Source organism: Gopherus flavomarginatus, chromosome 10, assembly GCF_025201925.1.
Source record: "Gopherus flavomarginatus isolate rGopFla2 chromosome 10, rGopFla2.mat.asm, whole genome shotgun sequence".
NCBI classification, from domain to species: Eukaryota; Metazoa; Chordata; order Testudines; family Testudinidae; genus Gopherus; species Gopherus flavomarginatus.
In genome coordinates this window covers 22,291,766-22,311,839 of record NC_066626.1, presented here as the reverse complement: position 1 = coordinate 22,311,839, position 20,074 = coordinate 22,291,766, and the positions used below count along the sequence as shown (strand labels likewise).

Genomic DNA, 20,074 nt, shown 5'->3' with positions numbered 1-20,074 from the left:
AGGACCTTGGGGTATTGGTTGATAGCAGGATGACTATGAGCCGCCAATGTGATACAGCTGTTGAAAAAGCAAATGCGATTTTAGGATGCATCAGGCGAGGTATTTCCAGCAAGGATAAGGAGGTGTTAGTACCGTTATATAAGGCGCTGGTGAGACCCCATCTGGAATATTGTGTGCAGTTCTGGTGTCCCATGTTCAAGAAGGATGAATTCAAACTGGAACAGGTCCAGAGACGGGCTACTAGGATGATCCGAGGAATGGAAAACCTGCCTTATGAAAGGAGACTCAAAGAGCTTGGCTTGTTTAGCCTGGCCAAAAGAAGGCTGTGGGGGGATATGCTTGCTCTATATAAATATATCAGGGGGGTTAACGTTAGGGAGGGAGAGGAATTATTTAAGTTTAGTACTAATGTAGGCACGAGGACGAATGGGTACAAACTGGATATTAGGAAGTTTAGACTTGAAATTAGACGAAGGTTTCTAACCATTAGGGGAGTGAAGTTCTGGAACAGCCTTCCGAGGGAAGTAGTGGGGGCAAAAGACTTATCTGGCTTTAAGACTAAGCTTGATAAGTATATGGAAGGGATGTTATGATAGGATAGTTTAATTTGGGCAATTGATCTTGGATTATCACCAGATAAGTCTGCTCAGTGGTCTGCAGGGAGATGTTGGATGGGATGGGAACTGAGTTACTGCAGAGAATTCCTTCTTGGGTGCTGGCTGGTGGGTCTTGCCCACATGCTCAGGGTTTAGCTGATCGCCATATTTGGGGTCGGGAAGGAATTTTCCTCCAGGGCGGATTGGCAGGGGCCCTGGAGGTTTTTCGCCTTCCCCTGCAGCGTGGGGCATGGGTCGCTTGCTGGTGGATTCTCTGCAGCTTGAGGTCTTCAAACCAATTTTGAGGATTTCAATAACTCAGTCCTGGGTTAGGGGTTGTTATAAAAGTGGATGGGTAGGGTTCTGTGGCCTGCCTTGTACAGGAGGTCAGACTAGATGATCATATTGGTCCCTTCTGACCTATGAGTCTGAGTCTATTTCAGAGGAGGAAATCTGTGAAATCATAGGCTTCTATTCCATATTGGAACTAAGAGCTTATATTTAAAGGATATGAGGAATTTTAAAGGTGTTTTTTGTAAAATGACTTTGAACATGTGTTCACATTGAGGAAAAAGTTCTTCAATTGGTTTTTAAAGGCAAATTGCTTCCCGTGTATATGTCAAGTTGGCCTGGTGTGTGAAGGGTGAATGGTGAAGTAAAGTTACCATATAAAAAAATTTTAACACTGAAGTGACTACCTTGTGTCCAATCTTAGCATTTAACACTCACCTCTTTTTCCAGATCTCTCGAATGCTAGCAGCCAAAACTGCATTGACTATTCGTTATGATGCCCTTGGAGAAGACTCCAGTGCTGAAATGGGAGCTGAGAACAGATTAAAAGTAGAGACTAGGCTGAGACACTTGGAAGAGAAAGGGGTGAGCCTGGGATGCAGTGGTGAAAAGATAATTAAATTAAAGCTATCCAGGAGAAGAGGAGATTTTCATTTTTTTTTTTTTTTATGTGAGGGGTGTGGTTCTTAGAATGCACTTCTCCCAATTCCTCTTTCCTGCATAAGATTGTGGTACTTTCCTTTGCCATACTTTTCCCTGGCCTAGACTGGGACAGACAGACACGGTGGGGATGGGGGGGAGACTTCAGGGTGAGCCCATCCGTGCCTTCCTAGGCCACCACTTTCATTAGCTTTCCCTCATTCCATATCTACATTTAGATGTCAGTGTGAAACCTCAGTTCTAATCCAGGAGCAGAGTGAGTGAGATGCAGACTTATGTTCCACTGACATGGATGCTGCGGTTGCTTGATATTTTGTGGCATTTCTGTGTCTGGGAAGTAAGCTCCCTGGAGCTTCAAGGATTCTTCCACCCACTTTAGTCAACGATATGTGTAGTCCACAAGAGCTCCCTCTGGAGCCAGTAAACAGAGAGCCTTTGTCAGCCAAAGAGGATGCAAAGTGCTCCATTCTTCTCCCATCACCAAGTTCTAAGCACCCTGCTGCCCCACACCAGTATTGCATCTGTCTACATAATATCATTGCCCTCTTCTGGGTGGAGTATCCACCCTGCTCCAACTACGTGGTCCTGTTTAGCTCCAGTGGCTGCAGCCTTTAAAGCTTAGACATTCTACTACACAAGCTTTAGTATTGACATTTCTTGTAAATTACAAAAAGGGATCTGCTCTTCATGAACCTTGAATGGGTTAGAAATACAGTGCACATGACACCTACATTTCTAAATGCAAATTAAGACCCCTCTCACGAGTTTGCCCTAAAAAGTAGATATTGTTTAGTTATACTTCACTGGCAGCTGAGAGCATGTCCTTTTTTGCAAGGCGTTGCATGCCTGTCTTTGCAGTTTTAATTCCTTTCAAGGGCTGTGGAGTTAGTTCTAAATTGTTTTCGTTATGAGTAATTTGTTTTCACTTCTAAATTTTTATCCTAGATAAGAAGAATAAGTGGCACAGGAAAGGCCTTGGCCAGGGCAGACAAATATCAGCACAGGAGGTGGGTAGTTTTCTGTTTAGCTTGGCAGTGTATAACTTTATTTTTATCACCCTGAGACTTGGGTTTTGATCTCTGACTTCAGTTCCAGGAAACGTTTTTCATGCAGTTAAATACTGGCAACATGCCCGTTACTAAGTACCACCTACTTTTCTTTCATTTAACACAATTGTGGCAGAGTAAAGCAGGTAGATTAGGGTAACTACCCTGACTTTCTGAGAATGGGTTGCTGAGACATCCTCTGAGAGAACATTGGGTATTAGCATCAGTTGTGAAACTCTGAGGGTCAATGACTAGCTGTTTTGTTTCACGCTAGTCAGAAGTATTTAACATTTTAGAAATACAGGGTTTAGGGAAGCTTTTCCCCCCCATAACACGTTTGAAAGCCACACTAGAAACTTCCTTTGACAGTTTCATTCTAGAAAATGCCAGTCGCAAAACTCCCAGGAGAAATCGTCAAAAACTTTCAGTGATGTAGATTGGTTCCAGGACGTGACCTGTGGCAGGGTTTTACGTATGGAAAAGCTTTGAAATGGCAGCAGGTGGAGCACAAGTGGCTTTTAGGGTGGAGAGTAGGAAGGTGGTCTGATACGTGTATATCCTCAGTGTGTTGACTTGGGGAGTCCTGACTTCCTGATTGGACATGTGTGCAGAACATTTCAGCACTAACAAATGGAGCTCTAGGCTTAAAAGGAGAGCGGACTACAGATACTTTCCAATATGTATGGTTCCGTTTAGCAGTTAAGAATAGAAAAAGTGAGATGTACATTTTACTACAAATAAACCAGACATTAATATTTCTGAGTTTTCAACAAGATGGCCATTTCTGATAGGAAAGTAGCAGCTTTTCTGATCCTGGTAATGTGGGAGACAGATTGTAAGTGAGATTCTACCCTACAATAATACAGGTTTGACCATAAAAATAATTTTTGGTGTTGGCTATTTCAAGTGTTAAATGTCAGGTCTCTTTATGATGAACTGATATCAAAGTGTCTTGAGGAGCTTCTGTTACAATCTGACATGGACCACCCTGGAGTTACTGACAATGTCGCTCATCTAATTTTTGACCAAGATGGCTATCGCCTGTTGGATCAGAAATACCCTTTTCACAGTCTGTATAGGAAGAGAGATGCTTACAGCCACTTGAAAGCTTACATTTACTGCAGAATGGGGGGCAGGTTTTTTCAAAGTTATAAATGTATCAGACTGCACTTAGAATCAATTGTATGGTATTTTGTAGAGATGGTCCAAACACCCCTTTTTTCCCCAAAAAAGCTTTGCAAGACATTGAACTTTGCTTATCTGTAATAGTTCATTGTAGCCCTTTGATCATCAATAGTATTTTAGCGATGACCAAAAGGAGGATTACTATGGTGGTGCTCTCCTCCTGTCATCAGTACTGAAGTAGTATATGCATACCCATAAAATATTCTGATTGTTAGTAGGATCAATATTTAAAACTCCTTTGCTTCAGTAGAAATACTGTTCTTAACTGATGCCAGAGACCGTGCCTCAGCAAGTAGCTGTCATTGGATGGGACAAGCTTTTAGCTGCCGCAGGGTCTGGAACAGATGTTGCGATATTGAAGGAAGTCTGAATTAGAGAAATGAGCAGAGTACTGAGATGGGGGCATGCTGATGAGGGTGGCTAGAGTTGGGAAGATTTCAGAAGATGCTGGAACTGAACAAAGGAGGAGTCTCAGGTATGGCTACACTGTGTGTTTTTAAAACATGTGGCAGCAAGTCTCAGAAACTGGATCTACAGACTTGGGCATGTGCTATGATGTTAAAAACAGCAGTTTACATGATGCAGCTTGGGCTCCGAACACACCCTCTCTTCACATTTCAGTGGCTGAGCTCCAGTCAAAGCTGAAACGTTTGCGCAGCTGTTTTTAGCACTATAGCATGAGCCCAAGTCTGTAGACCCAGGCTGAGAGACTCTCTGCTTTTAAAATGCAATGTAGACATACCCTAAGACACGTGAGAGCAGAATTCCCAAGATGAAAATCAGAATTAGATGTCTAACTGCCTCTTGTGCCTGGCTTGTACATGCTGTTGAGTAGACTTTCTGAAATGCAGGGAATATCTATACTGCATTTTAAAACTTGCAGCAGCGTGTCTCAGTGCCTGGTCTACAGACATAAGTCACATTTGAAAACATAATCCCGGCTATACATACAAAAAGATTGGTCTACAGTAACTGGTACCATTCCCGAAAGATATCTTGGAGTCATTGTGAATAATTCTCTGAAAACATTTGCTCAATGTGTAGCAGCAGTCGAAAAAGCTAACGATGTTAAAGAACCATTAGGAAGGAAAGAAGACAGTAAATATAATGTCGCTATATAAATCCATGGTACCCCACACCTTGAATACAGCATGCAGTTGTGGCAGTCTTTTGCAGGGCAAGTATACCCTGTCACCCTGGGGGTGGGGCGGGGGCATGGTAGCCCTGCAGTTAAATCAATGTGGCTGCCTTCAGCTTCTGGGCTGCATGGACCAATGGCCGGCATCAGTGGACTCCCCTTGTCTGCAGGGCAGTGCTGCCTAATAGCTAGAGCCAGTCAGATACCCCTTGGCTGTAGGGAAGCATGGCCTAATGGCCAGAGTCAGTAGGCAGGGCTTTGGTGGGCTGGCCTCCCCCAATTAGGGCCACTGGGGTAGGGGCATGCAGGCCCTTCCTACTAGACCCAGGTCCCAGCCAGGGTCCTGGTAATGGCAAATGGGTTTCCATTAATCAGGCAGGGAATCTGCCTGAAACATGCCAACTGCTGCAGAGACACTGGCTAGTCTCTCTCTGGGCTACCTACCGTGATTCCTGCAGCTGAAGTCACGGTGTCCTCGTCTCTGGGCTCCTTGGGTAGTGACTGCAATCTCCCTGGGACATCCTCAGGTACCTGGGCAGTTGCCTGGGCCTTGGCATTTCCTGCTCCCGCGGTCCTGGATCCTGGCTGCTCCTCAGCTGGAGCTGGCATGGTGCATCCTTCCTCCTTGGTGTTCAGCCCAGACTGAGCTAGGCTGCTCCCTGTTTATACTGCAGCAGCAGTTGGAGCATGCCCAGCAGGGTTGAGAGGGCATGGCTGCTTCTGCCAGAGTGCTGCCCCTTCCACTTCAGTGAAGGGCAAGTACACCCTGCCATATCATCCCATCTCAAAAAAGATGTATTAGAATTGGAAAAGGTACAGAGAAGAGCAATAAAAATTATTACTGGTATGGAACATCCTCTATATGAGGAGATATTAAAGAGACTGGGACTGTTCCTCTTAGAAAAGAGATGACTTTTCTAAGAGGGGGTATCAGAGAGGTGCATAAAATCCTGAATGGTGTGGAGAAAGTGAATAAGAAGAATTATTTACCCCTTCACATACATCAAGACTCAGGGGTCACTCAATGCAGTTAATACACAGCAGGTTTCAAACAACGGGAGGTACTAATTCACACAACACACAGTCAACTTGTGGAACTCGTTTCCAGAGGATTTTGTGAAGGCCAGACTATACCTGGGTTCAAGAAAGAATTGATTGTTAGCCAAGATTGTCAAGGATGCAACCCCATGCTCTGGATGTCCCTAAGCGTCTGATTGCTAGAATCTGGGAGTGGACAACAGGGGATGGATCACTTGATAATTGCCCCGTTTTGTTCACTTACTCTGCAGCATCTGGCATTGGCCACTTTTGGAAGACAGGATACTGGGCTAGATTGACTATTGGTCTGACCCAGTATGGCCATTCTTATGTTATGCTTGTGCACCTGGCCACACTCTCTTGAACGAAACAATTCTTCAGGCTCAACTGTGGAGCGGGCAATATAATGGATGATGTGGTCTCAGACTATAATAGAATTGAAATATTGATTACAATGACCCTTGTAATAAAAAGTAAAATTCACCACCTGAACTGGCTTTTCTGGGCAGATGACAGTTGTACTCTGTTTTTAGTGGAGTTGTAGCCTTATTGGTGCCAGGATATTTTTTACTGGACCAACGTCTGTTGGTGAAAGAGACCCACTTTTGAGCGACACAGAAAAAGAGCACTATGTAGCTCAAACACTTGTCTCTTTCACCAACAGACGTTGGTCCAGTACGAGATACTACTTGTTTCTCAATTGTACTAGGTGGAATACAGCTCCTGTGTTCGTTTGTTTCTCTGTAAATGGAAACCAGGCCACCAATGATCCTTCACTTGCCGTTAGCTGTGCTGTCTCCACTGAAAATCATAACAGTGAGGTGGTGATGGTAGAGAATTGAAAGTGAGCATTTCACCAGTGTATCTTATTTACAGTGCTGTTTCTTCCCTTGCAAGTTTGCAACTTAACTTACTGAGTTTTCTTCATTCCAGTGAAGTGAAGGTATATGACCCCTCTGGTGACTCTACACTCCCTGCTGTTCCAAAAAAACGTAAAATTGAAGAGGTGGAAGAAGAGGAGACACAGGTTACAGTGAAAGCAAAGAAGATCAAAGTAGAAATTAAAGGTTGGTTACTGTATTTGTGTCTAACGCATCATTTCCTGCGAGCGTTGTGTAAAGGGAATTAGAGTGGCATCTGGTCGCCTTTCAGAATACACAACTGTTTTCCATGAGTTTGACATGGTGGTTTTTTTAAATCTTGTTGTGGGCTGAAACTGGACTGCATTTGTTTTATATACATTTCTAAAAGGCCGGTGATGCTCTAAGCATAATATAGAAGAGGTTTAAAAAAAAAAAATACCAGCCTCAGATGTCTATTACAGAATTTACTTTCTGAGTAGAGTATCAGAGGGGTAGCTGTGTTAGTCTGGATCTGTAAAAGCAGCAAAGAGTCCTGTGGCACCTTATAGACTAACAGAAGTTTTGGAGAATGAGCTTTCATGGGTGAATACCCACTTCGTCGGATGCACCCACGAAAGCTCATGCTCCAAAACTTCTGTTAGTCTATAAGGTGCCACAGGACACTCTGCTGCTTTTGCTGAGTAGATTCATCTTTAACTAACCTTGTTTGGTATCTTGAAAAGAAGTGGTTCACACTTCTAAAAATTTTGGCGTTGTGCTAACTTGTTTATCCCATTTACAATGAGTATGGGTAAACCCCTATTAACCAAATAGTTTGGGTCATATCCAAAATTGGGGAGAATCAGAATTTCATAATAAATGACAATTTAGAATTTCACAATCTGAATTTCAGATAATTAGGGTTTGGATAATAGAAGTTTATTTGTATGTGTGTTTAAAAATAACCACTCCATTCTAGAGTGATAGACCTTGATAAGCTAGTTACCAGCTCTGAGTTACCTTGTGAAAGATCTTGGATTGTTTCTTCGGAATCGTTAGTTTTTGTATTGAGAATTGCTTTACAAACTGCCTAGGCAGGTATGCTAAAAAGCTACTTCTTCCTCAGCTCCAAAACATCAAAAGAGCTAACTGTATGCTTGCTCTGGTAGTGGAGCGCAGAGATGCTGCATTTGAGTTTCCCTGAGCCAGAGTTGGCTGTGAGCTGCTCCAGGTTATGTCAGCTGCTATGATCTAAATCACAGTAATTTACTCCTGGGGGAATTCTGTGCCAAAAAATTACAAATTCTGCGCACAGTATTTTAAAATTCTGCAAATTTTGTGTGTCAAAATAACACTAAACCACACCAGTTTCAATTATTTTGGTAATTTATTTCAAAATTCCTGTCAGTAAGTATGTCTATAACAACACAGACATAGAAAAATTCCCCCTGGAGTAGAGAGTTAAAGAAACTCCTATGACAACCCAGTTCCTGCTTCTCTGCTCCCTCTTCCCTACAGCCCAGCCAGGGGGGCCAAACACTCTCTCCCCTCCCCCCCAGAGCCCAGCTGTGAGGTCCTCCCTGGCCCAGGCACTCCCCACCACCCCTTCCAGAGACCAGCTGCAGCTCTCCCTCCCCCTGCCGCCCTGAAACTCGTACATCTTCTCCCCAGTCACAGCCGCACCCCACCCAACCCCAGACACTCACCCTCTACCCACTAGAGGCCAGCCTCTGCTCACACCCTCTACCCCCAGAGGACATTCATATCCCCTCCCCACCAGAGCCCAGCCATGCTCCCCTCTCCCTAGCCCAGACCTCACACCCTCTACCCCACAGAGGCCAGCAAGGGGGGCCTGCAGCCCTCCAGGGATCCCGAAGGAGAAACCGCCTGATGCTGGGTCCCAGACTTGTATGGAGTTTCTTGCATGCTGCTGCCTCTTTCCTTCAGGGCATGCTGGGAACTGCAGCTGCTGGGGACCCTCCAGTTCCCTCCATCTCGCACTGGTCTTGCCTTCTATTTCCAAGCTGGGCTCTACTGGTCCAGTGATCCCTAGTGGCAGCCAACATGTCTGCAGCCCATTTCTGTAGTGCAGGGAAAGGGAAATTCTGTGCACACATTAATTTCGCCAAAATTCTGCATTGAGCAGTGGCGCAGCATTCCCCTAGGAGTAAACAATGACTGGCAAATGCTGTAAGAGCAGGCAGGGCCACTACAGGGATGCCAGATCCCCCTCATAGCCACCATTCTCCATGCACCAACATTGAACAGTGAGGGTGATTTCAGCGCAGTTGCGCTGGCTCTGCATCATCCTCAGGTCCCCTATTGCCAAGGTGATCTTCCTGGGGGCTGACTATGCTGGCTTTATGGCATCTTGCACTGGTGGAGTGGCTCACGGGCTCTGTAACTTAGCTGAGGATTGGGACTATCCTCTCCCGTGGTACAGAGCTGTCTTTCTATAGTGTTGGGGGAAAAGGTCCACATCATGACTTTTGCTGTGATATTTAATACAGTAATGAAACAAGGACACATGGGAGTGGTCTGTGATGATTTTAATGTTCTTTGCCTAATTCCTTGTGGAGTATGTGGACATTTTTAGTCACTACCTCTTCTGAGACCCTTCTGAATGTGTTGTCAGCACTAAATTAACCCTTTATTATAGGCACAGAAATGTTTCCATAGACTGCCTTTCCATTGTAAACCTAGATGTGAAACACTCCATACTTATGTCCCTACCCCATAACTGCCCCAGAAAACATGGTGTCTTGCTGACACTTCTCAAGTATTCTCCTAGAATAGTGGTTCTCAAAACTTTTGTATTGGTGACCCCATTCACATAGCAAGCCTCTGAGTGCAACCCCTCCCCATATAAATTAAAAACTTTGTTTTGTATACATAACACCATTATAAATGCTGGAGGCAAAGTAGGGTTTGGGGTGGAGGCTGACAGCTTCCGACCCCCCCCCACCCCATGTAATAACTTTGTGACCCCTGAGGGGTCCCAACCCCCTGTCCTAGAAGGAGAAAATCTACAGCCAATTCCATATTAGTCAGGTATGGTTCTTAAAGATTAATTTAACTTTTTTTTTTTTTTTTTTAACTCATGAGCATGCCTACTAATGGATTATACCACAAATACCTTTGCCTACAAATCATATCGCTTATTCATTTGGCCTTACTGAGTACTGGTGCCTCTTAACATTTTGGGGATATATAAAACTTAGTTTTGGTGAGAGCTTGGAAAATCGGATCCACCAATATCATATATAGTGGGCAAACTTCAGCGTGGTTCAGTGGATTGGTAAAGTTAAACTTCGTCAGATGTCCTGGTTTTGTTGGCAAGTCCAGAGCTGAGCCATGGTCCTGTCTTTCCAATAAGAGGTGTGTTGGTGAGACACATCTTAAAAATCTAACTAGCTGCTATCATCTGCAAACAAACTTTCTTAAATTAGAATTAAGGGTATAAACAGTTCAGGAAAAATCATTAAAATTTACTCCAAAAATCCAAAATACCCAGAAAACACTGAAGAGCTGCAAACTTCTAAGTGAATTTAGAAGTGAGAATTTGAGTTATATGAATGCCAAGTTGAGGTACCATAAACCACCTTCGTGATGTCTTTCATCCTCCTCCAAAGCACACAGCTGTACATCTTACTTCATGGCCAGTAACACATATGCTTTGCGCTAATGTTGACAAAATTTCCCCTTCACCACCCTGCCCATCCAGACCTTTCTCCCAACTCTAATTCTTTTTAAGCCAGCTGTACTATGCTTATTGGTGTCCATATGTCCCAATCATGACTGAAACGCTATTGTGCTAGGGGCTGTACACACTGAGTCAGGCAGATATGAAGAGCTTATTTATCTCTTACCATCCATGTGCAGACATATCCTTTCTCATCATCCTCTTATACCCTTTAAAATCACAACTTCACAAGGTTCACACATTACTATTGTATCTATGTAGTTCACAAACACCTTTCGCAGCCACCATTCTGCTCATATCCAAACTTCTGTTTATCCTTTGTATACCGTTGCAAAATAGAACTTTACTTAGCACAGTACCACTCTACTCTCAATGTACCTCTTACTACTCGCCACCCACATTTAATCAGCTATCCACCTTACGCCCTCCCCATCCTGTGGACTGTCCATCCGCCAACCTGTGTGGTATTCTCTGAAACAGGACAGATCATGACCTCACTGTTTTCAGGTAGATGACAGAAGAGCTGACATGTCCATCATGTGTTGTGGCAGTGGTAGCTTGAGAAGTTTGGCAGGTAGCTCTAAGTGGCATATGGAGTGTATTGGATGATTGAGAAATCCAGAGTTAAGGCTTTATATACTTAAACCCCAAGTGTGTTAGATTCCTTGGCTTTAACCTTTTTTTTTAAACTGCAGTGCTCTACTGAGGTATGTCTTTTTAACTTAGCATTACAACCTGAAAGGGACACCAACTGAAAAATCATGTGCCTGATGTTACTGTAACAAAAATAAGAGAATTTATTTTCTGTTTCCTCTGAGCATTTGGTAGCACTTTGGACGTCGCTTTCAGTGTTTCCCTATTTGCGTGGCTCTTTCAAACAGCAACCAGGGGCGTGCATGTGCTTTTTAAACACAAGGGGTTTGGAACCCTTTCAGAAATTGGCAGGCAGAGTATCTGAAGTCACTTAACTTTTTTTTAAAACTGTCTAGAAAATAAGTCGACACTGTCCCTGGAACGCCACTGTTTCAGTGGGAGTGGGAAACCTGGTATGAATCAATGGGAGTATATGTTGGACAGAATGACTTGAGGTTTTAGTCTTCTAACATGACCACTAATAGTGCTCACCAGTACCACCAGTAAAACATTCAGCTTACTTTAAAGGTCATAGTGTGCAGCTATGGCTTGTCACTAACCCAATGTTAAAACCCAATGTTTAACCCAATGTTAAAACTCCTATACTGCAAGAAGGGGAAGCATCTTTTTTAAAATAAATTAATGGTGGTTAACCCTGCAGGGCAGGCTCAAGTGATGGGGTCTACCTATCAGGGCACATTTTAATCATATGCTATTTGACCTGTCATCTGTACACTGGAAGAAGTGGGTGGAGTATGATGTGTATACAAAGTGCTTGGTATCTAAAAATGCGTTGAAGATTTTTGTATGGTAAAACACTCATGGTGGAACCCAGAGTACTGATACCTACACTGTATAGATACTGGTAGGTACATCAGTCAAGCTAAGCTATTCTGGGTGCTGTTTAGGCTGGTTCAGAGTCTGCTGACAAAGGCTCTTGCCGCTTTTGTCAACTGCTGTATTGCAAAGAAACCCTACTGGGCTGAGTGACTTGCTCGTGCCAGGTCTGGAGGGAAAGAACAGCCTCCCTGGAGCTGTTATCCTCATTCTGTCCAGGTTTGAACATGTGAAATCTTATGATGAGCTCTGTTGGAAACTAGCAATTTAAGTCTTTATTCAGGCATCCTGCTGCTTGCTGTGAGAAATTACAAGACCTGTGAATACAAAATACATTATTTTGCATTGAAATTTGTGACAGTTCCCTTGGTGTTTCAAAGCAGATGACACAGTAATAACAGGTTATTTTCCAAAGGTAACCACACAGCACATTGTTCAGTATCCCAACAGAGTGAAAACTTACAGTACAGGAAATGTGACTCAAAATAACGTATGTCACATTGCATAGCAAGAGAAATGTATGAGTACAATTATTTGTATGTTGTTACTTCTCTTTATGTATTATCAATTTGTGTAGGAAGTTAGATTATATGCACACACTAGTTGCATGTTGGCCCACATATCTGTTGTGGAATCAGTTTATTATTGTACACACCAGGCCTTTTGTCTGGAATTGTCTTCTAATGAGGGTTTGAGCATTTTTTATTGGTAAACTGCATGTATTGCTCTATTTTGCTGGTTGCAGTTTGCAGGTTGCAAAAGGCCAAGGGGGGCAACAAAAAACAGATTAAGTCAACAATCCAGCTAGCCTCAAAAATAAAAAACAAAACTCGCCCAACGCACGCAAACAAGCTCTCTGCTGCCTGCCAAACCGCCAAAAGCCTATAGTTTTGTTTTGTTTTGTTTTTAAATCTAAGCCAAGCCACCCTAACAAGGTTGCAAAATCAAAAAATAACAGCCTTGCAACTCTAAAGCCGGTATGTTTTTAAAAATCTAAAATAGCCACAAAAAGCTTGTTCAAACTAATACAAAGCGCACAGAAAACAAGAGTCCCTAAACAAAAATGTCCCCAAAAAACCCAGCGCTTAAAACCCTTCCAAAAACTAGAGTCAAAAATTTATAGCAAACTCTAAACAACCTGTGCACAGGGCAAAACTCTCATCTGCCCTTCCCCCTCTTCTCACGTTACACCCAGGCTTGGCCAGCCATGGGTTGTGCATGTGTAAGTATAAAAGTGGGTTAGGGGTCAGGCACTTCCTTCCTCTAAGTAAGGTGGGGCGCACCCAGCACTCGCTGCTGTTATTTGGTTAATAAAGCTTTAAACGTAGTCACTTGGTGTGCTCCTTTGTCTTCTCCCCTAAAAGTCCTGTGGCCTCAGCATAATCACCTAAAGCCCCAGGCAAATTAGTAGCAGAAATCTGTCACAATGTGACCAGGCATTTTATACACTGGAGTCAATTTTGTGTCTTATGTTTGCACTTGAGGCAAATGTTAAAACGTTCTTTTGTATCATATTACTCTTTTGCTGGTCTGAAAGAGTTAACTCTACGCTACATTTTTGTAATTTTAAGGGAAAGTCCAGTCTGTTCAGTTTATTTTATCTGAGATGTTTCTTTACTTTGTGGTGTTTGATTCACCTTCTCACTTTCAATATTGAATATGTTCAGATTTTTGGAAGTGGTATACTAATTGTTTCCTCTTTTGAGTCATGACTACATGCCACAAACACTGCTGGCATCAGCATCCCAGTTAAGTAGAAACTGAAGTAATGTTGCTACATCATGAGTTGATGTATTGCAAGGCATTGTGTGCTAAAGAGTGTGGTATCCAAGACTGACTCAGTTAAGCAAAGAAATTTAATGAGGTGGGGCTTTAGTGGTATTGTGACTCTGCTGCATAAGATATCAGATGAGTAGTGCTTTATGCTTGATTTCTCTCTGAAGGTTCCTAAAGCTAAATGGTGTGTGTGTGTGTGTGTGTGTGTGTCTGTTATAAATTAGTAGTAGATAATACTGTACTTGCCCATACATTCTGTTGGAAGACAGAACTGAAAATTAATCGTAGGTAGTTGTGTGCTCAGATCTGTTTGAATGATGAAATTTTGAGTCTTAAGCAGAATTGTGAGCCCTGATGCCAGCGGGCAGTAGGCATGTGAAAAAGGGAAATATTGAGGAGTGGGAGAAGAGAGGTGGTGTAGAGAGGTAAAACTGCATGAAGGACTCCTGAATGCACTGTGACATGCACAGCGTCATCATTCTCTCATGTAACACACAGTGCAGCTACCGCTTTCTGCCTTAAATGCTTTTGACAACTGACAGCCTGATGTTTTGCTTTTCTGTGACACAGAAGAGGCAGATGTAGAGGAAGGGGAACTGGTCAAAAAGAAGAAAAAGAAAAAGGAAAAGAAACAGAGAACTGAGGAAGAAGCAGCTTTGGCTGAAGAGCCATCCACTAGCACAGCAGTGGAGGTGAGATGGGAATCATTCTAAATGATCAGTCGCATTGAAATCTGCAAGGATATTTTCTTTCTGAAACAGTGAGGGGGAGAAAAATACCCATGTCTGTATAGCTCAGTGTATGGGGACTATTGTTTTATATTCTCTTCAGCCCTTGTGTTTTGTAATATTCAATATTGAAGGGTATGAAAGGGATCAGGTTACAAATTAGGGTAATGGGAAATTCATGACTGTCTCCAAGTACACTATTTCCTATTCTCTTACCCTCTTATTTTGAAATGCGATCTCTAACTTTATACTTCTACCCTTCCAGTTCAGCTTAATAGCCACTACTCTTCTAAAGACCGGACAGGGTGTCCTTCAATCCGCTTGGTGGTATTCACTCAGCAACATCCCTTAATAGCTCAGAAAAATGTCTGTGCGACCCTGTTTCGCTGCACTGGCTAGGCTGCTGCAGTGAGCCAAAAGATCTCTTCAATGGCAATACAGAGTGGCTGCCAAACAACTAAGCACTGAATGAATACCACATTCTTTAAATGTTTTCTGGTTTGGGCTGCCAGGGGTCTTAAACCATGCTAGTTACAATTGTGAGCTACTAGCAGTGGTGACTCACTACAGTTTCTACTGTAAAGTTGGACAAGGATTTGTTTTGAGACCTGTGCCAGCGAAACCGTACTGTAAACCTGTGGAGTTGCAACCCAGAAATGGAGGGAATGCCAGATGGGTTGCACCCCTCTGACTGAGTACTAAAAGCTGGGGTCACTAGAACATCGTGGATGCTTAAGGAGGGAGGGAGCACCTCACTCTTTGCCCCGCCCACTTCCCACGTAATTCTCAGGCCACTTCCCTGCCTGCGCAGTGCTCAGCTCCAGGAGAGGAGGAGTAGCATTTCAAGGAGGCTGTCAAGCTGGCCCTGCAGCCCCTCAAAATGGAACTCTCCAATCCTTGATGTTGGTTGCCAGGGAGAGGAGGAAAAAGCATTACTAACAGCAGCTCCTTCAGGCCACATCCCCACCCACCCACTGTTGCACTCTATAGCACTCCTTTAAGACCCCACCACCCAGAAGCTTCCAGTTTTTCTTTCTGTGACCCTAAACCCGCAATGTTATGGCCACAGTATGTTGGGAGGCTGTGGCTAGTTAAGGAATGATTTTTCAACTGTGTTCTGGGTTGTGGACCAAAAAGTTTGAGAACCTTTGATAAATGTTACTCCTCAGATAGCATGTAATAGTTACCCTGTTCTGTGCTAGTGGTGGAATTCGCACGGTTTAGAAAATCGTGTGGACATTCACTTTTTTTTTTTAAAAATGAGCTTTGGTTCCACTAAATGCTGAAATCTGTAGAAGAATCTCAGTTGCCGACCCCTATTGCTGATGTCTTGCTTTGTGAAGTCCTTAGAAATTAGTCTGTTCTGTGGCTGAGCTCCCTATTTGCAGGCTTCAGTTTGCCCTGCTTTGCACTGGAGGTAATTATGGGTTCCTGCAGTCCAGTGAGCATTCTTTTCTCTGAGACTAGGGAAGGAAATGAATGAGTTTGTGAACCCCTAACAGCAGTTTAACATTTGTAAACCACTTTGTGAACGTGAGCAGCACTATCCAAGTCCTAAGTTATCTAACTGCTCCTGTTAGTGTTCTGCATTACCTGTTCCGTTATCATATATTCATAGAAATGTTTCCTTTGTTTTGCAGAGTACAGAGAAGAAGAAGAAAAAGAAGAAAATCAAAGTAGAGCAAGAGGATTAGTGCAGGAGAAACGATTCATTTGGATGCTTCAGTTCAGAATATATTCCCTAGAATACTTTCTCTTTAAATACTTGCTCAAACACCATAACTTCCCCCAATAATGGGAGAGGGCAGGTGGAAGATGAATTCGATAAGTCTCTGCTGTCTCTTTCTCAGAACAAAATATTTAATTAGTTTTTGGCTCCTTAGGTGGACCGCTGCCTTATTGCAGTTTCATTAATTGAGAAGGTCACAACAGGTCTTTGTTCATATATGGTCTTTTGTGATACTGAATAAAAATCTTCTTTTTGTATCTGTCTGGAGCCAAGATTGTTTTGCTGCTTTCTCATTTGCTGGCACACAGTAACCAATTTCACTAACATTTCTAAGTCAATTTAATTTTGTAAAATGTGTAACCATGAAGGGGAGGATCTGGCTTTCTTACCTTTTTTTAAACCTTAAAGGTTTTTGTTGTGATTGTTCTCTACAAAGGCAATTCAGAAGCTGCAGTAAAATGCCAGTATTTTTCATTAGAAGACATACCCTAAAATTAATGTGAATAGCCATGTATTCACAAGACTGTTGCTTTTTACAGAAGTCAGAAGAATAGAACAGATGAGCTACATTATCAGTAGTGTACAGTGCAGTTTTCATGAGAGACCTTGAGAGAATTTGGAAGCAAAGATTACAGGGTTTTGCAAAAGACTGACAAGACAGAGACTTATGTTTGCAGTAATGTGAGTGAACTTTTTTTGTGGTTATCATTCAACAATTCCATTTTACTTGCCACTCAAAAATCCAAAGGATTGACTTCATCAGCTGCTTAGTGACTAAACTGAAAGGGAAAACTTCTGTTTTGTTTTTGAAATAGAAATGACTTATTTCAACTATTGTTAAATGTTTTTATTGCTTCTGGGTAGCAAACAGTATACTGCATTGCTGAGCCTTCAAAAGACTTATTCGATCCTGACTATAGGGTTTACAGTGGAAAAGCAAATTCAACTTGAACTATATAATTGACCTTTGCCCAATATTTAGTATAGGTTACTTGCATATTATCCCATGCATTCCCTTTTCTTATCTTTTTTTTATAAGGCATCTTATATTCCTCCTTAAGAAAACAGGGGTTTCTGTCTCTGTCTGGAAGATGTTTGATACCTGCTTTATGCAGTTGATGATTTTCTGTGGTAGATAATTTATTGACCAATTCTTCACATTTAACGGCTTACCCATGTTTGCTTTGTGACAGTGTAAACAGACATGTTTTGTTGACTCTCTAATGAAAATGTTAATCTGTTTGCTTAATTCATCTCTCTTGATGTGTAGAGGATGCAAAATGCCGCCTCCTTCTCTGCCCGTGTGAATGCTTAGCCACTGCTTTCCTTGGGGCTCCAAAGGAGGGCAGTTTTAATTAGCAGAGGGAGGCTTCTCAGAGGATGCTGTGAATCAGTATATCGGGCACCTATCTTTGGCACATCCTACTGCTCTGAACCCTTTGCTTATCCAAGTTGCTGGTTCTTGTCGCCCAAATGAGGTGATCTTTCCCCTACTTGGAGCTCTCTGCAGTGGACTTCTCCGGAGGCCAATGGTAATCTCCAGAATTTTTGAGTGCATTCTAATTTTACTGGCTAAGTAATAAGACACACATTAAATCTGAATCTTGCAGTGGAAAGAAAAAGCATGTGCAGTTATCCATGAAAGACAGAAATCTTTGATGTAATGCCCTGAGCTTTTTTATTATAAATGTATTCTCAAATACAAATAATTACAGATGAGGGATTTCATTATCCTCTTTAGCATTAATGTAATCACTTGCCCAAAAGTCTTAAATAAATTATGTATTCAATACTCAGATACTGTCCTATATAATTTATCCGACTCAGAACATTTGCATGAACATTTTATTAGCTAAACACAAGTTTAGGCGGATCAAGATTTTTAAAGATTATTCACATTTCCATGTTCTTTTAAGTGCTGCAGGTTCTTATATTGCAAAACAAAACTGCACTGTAGAAAATGAGGTGGTGCTGAAGGCTTTCAGTGTTTGGTGAAGGTGATGGGCCTTTTGGACTAAAGAACACGGAAGGGAGACCATTCAAGTTTTGGATCCTGAATAGGTGATGCATTGCATCTCTTCTTTCCCACTATCCCTCTTTTGAGCAAGGCTTTAAAATCAGACTTCTAGTTTGAACTGCTTGAGAGCAACTAGATATCCGACTGCAATATTTGAATTAACCATAGTTCTGCAGAAATGGCCAGTGACAGTGAACAGTGTTGACACTGAAATGGTAATCACTATACTCCAGAGTTAACAAACTGAATCTGTTTGCTGCTATAGGCATTTAACACCAGCTTGGTTATACTGAGTTCCCCTTTTGAAAGTAGTATTCACTGCTATAATGGCTTTAGAAAGGAATTTGAGCTGTGCTGCTTATAGGAAAGTATACTTTTAAATTGGGCTGTGTGTAAAATAAAAAAGAAACTAATAAAATGGATTAAATATAAAAGTCGCATGTAACGGGTGCAGAAACTTCATTTTAGACCAGGATGAAATTGATGGTAGTTCAGCAAGGACAGTGGGACCCATACAATCACAACTGCCATACATGCTGCTCTGTGGAAGGAGGGAATGCTATGGCCATTGTAGAAGTTTCACTACTTTCAAAGGGCTTTAGTTACCTGAAATGTGAGCTACTGCATCTTGTCTTTTCAACTTATCAACTTTTTTTTAAAGAGATTTTATGAACAAGTTTCACACTGATCGGTGGGTCAGGCCCAGAAAAAGGGAGAGGGGTCTTTAGTGAGGCTGCTGATAACTTTGGAAGCTATTTCTAGTCCAGTTTAGGCAAACTGACCTTATATCCTAAAGTGCTTGTAATGTAAAAGAATCCTCTATATCATTGTGAAGGCTTCATTGGTGTGTGCCAATCACTATGCTAATTCCTCGTGAAAGAGCAGATTGTATTCAGGGTCTTGATCATGTATTCAGAGCCCTGCTTTGGGCAGCCTTTATCTCGATAACCTCTTCTCCTTCTTATAGTGATAAAGAGAATAGTCATCTCCAATGGTAAAGGGTTCTAGGAAAAGCGGGTGAGCTATCTGTTGGAAGACCTGAGACTTTAGAACTCCCACAAGACTTGTCACCAGAAACCAAAATGCAAGGCCCACTTCTTTGATAGTTTATCTACTGGAATGGCTATAGAAAATAGGAAGGGTAATTAAAGTGTGATAATATACATTCTGAGGTGCTGACAAGTGCTTGTTCAAGTCTCAGAGCAATATATGTTGTGTGTGGGCCAGCAGCTCACTCTTCTCTCTCAGCCTGAGAGATTTTGCCATTTAAAAGTATGGAGACTGGATGGTTCTGGGGCTTAGAAATTGGACACACAACCTTTCCCTTGGTTCATGCTTGGTCCAGGCTGGCAGTGAAAGAAAGTTACCTAGCTTAGGGTTTTGTGTAGTTCCCTCACTGTAGTGCCTAAGTGCATGGCAATGTCCACAGTGGACTTTATGGAGTTTTCTGCTCTGTCTCTCAGCTTCTAGGAATCTGTATTTCCCCCGTCAGTTCTCATGGGGAAGCTTTAGCAAACCGTGGTCTTGTGGCATGTTCTCATTACCTTCTGATGTCTATTCAGGCTGTGTTTACATGAACTTGTGAGCCCCTTTCCTAGTAGTCAGTACACACTGTTAGTGCTTCTGTACCTCTTGAATAATGAATTCATTGTCTTCTAATCTAGAGGATCATTCTGGCAACTTTCATGAGCTCTAGAGTTTGTTCAAAATTAATCAGGTTATATCATTTTTCTTTAAATTAGAATGTAAATTTTACAAACTAAGTTGAAACTTCTCCCTATTAAGTCATTAGGAGAGAGGAAAATATCTAACATCTTAATATGGGCTTTAGTACCAGGGCATAGCTAGAGCATAA

At 42.3% G+C, this 20,074-nt stretch overlaps 1 protein-coding gene and 1 non-coding gene across 2 annotated transcripts in view; both read left to right on the top strand.

Annotated features, from left to right (window-relative positions):
• Positions 1-16,459, top strand: part of NOP58 (NOP58 ribonucleoprotein) — a 39,614-nt gene extending 23,155 nt beyond the window's left edge. Inside the window, exons 11-15 of the mRNA XM_050969604.1 lie at positions 1,338-1,472; positions 2,493-2,554; positions 6,888-7,021; positions 14,316-14,437; positions 16,114-16,459. Of these exons, the coding sequence (XP_050825561.1) occupies positions 1,338-1,472; positions 2,493-2,554; positions 6,888-7,021; positions 14,316-14,437; positions 16,114-16,167 (507 nt within the window). The 3' untranslated portion in view covers positions 16,168-16,459. The remainder of the gene's footprint in view (positions 1-1,337; positions 1,473-2,492; positions 2,555-6,887; positions 7,022-14,315; positions 14,438-16,113) is intronic.
• Positions 9,330-9,413, top strand: LOC127030565 (small nucleolar RNA SNORD11). Its single transcript, XR_007768426.1, has one exon. It is a non-coding gene; the product is annotated as a small nucleolar RNA SNORD11 (small nucleolar RNA).
• Positions 16,460-20,074: the final 3,615 nt, after the last annotated feature.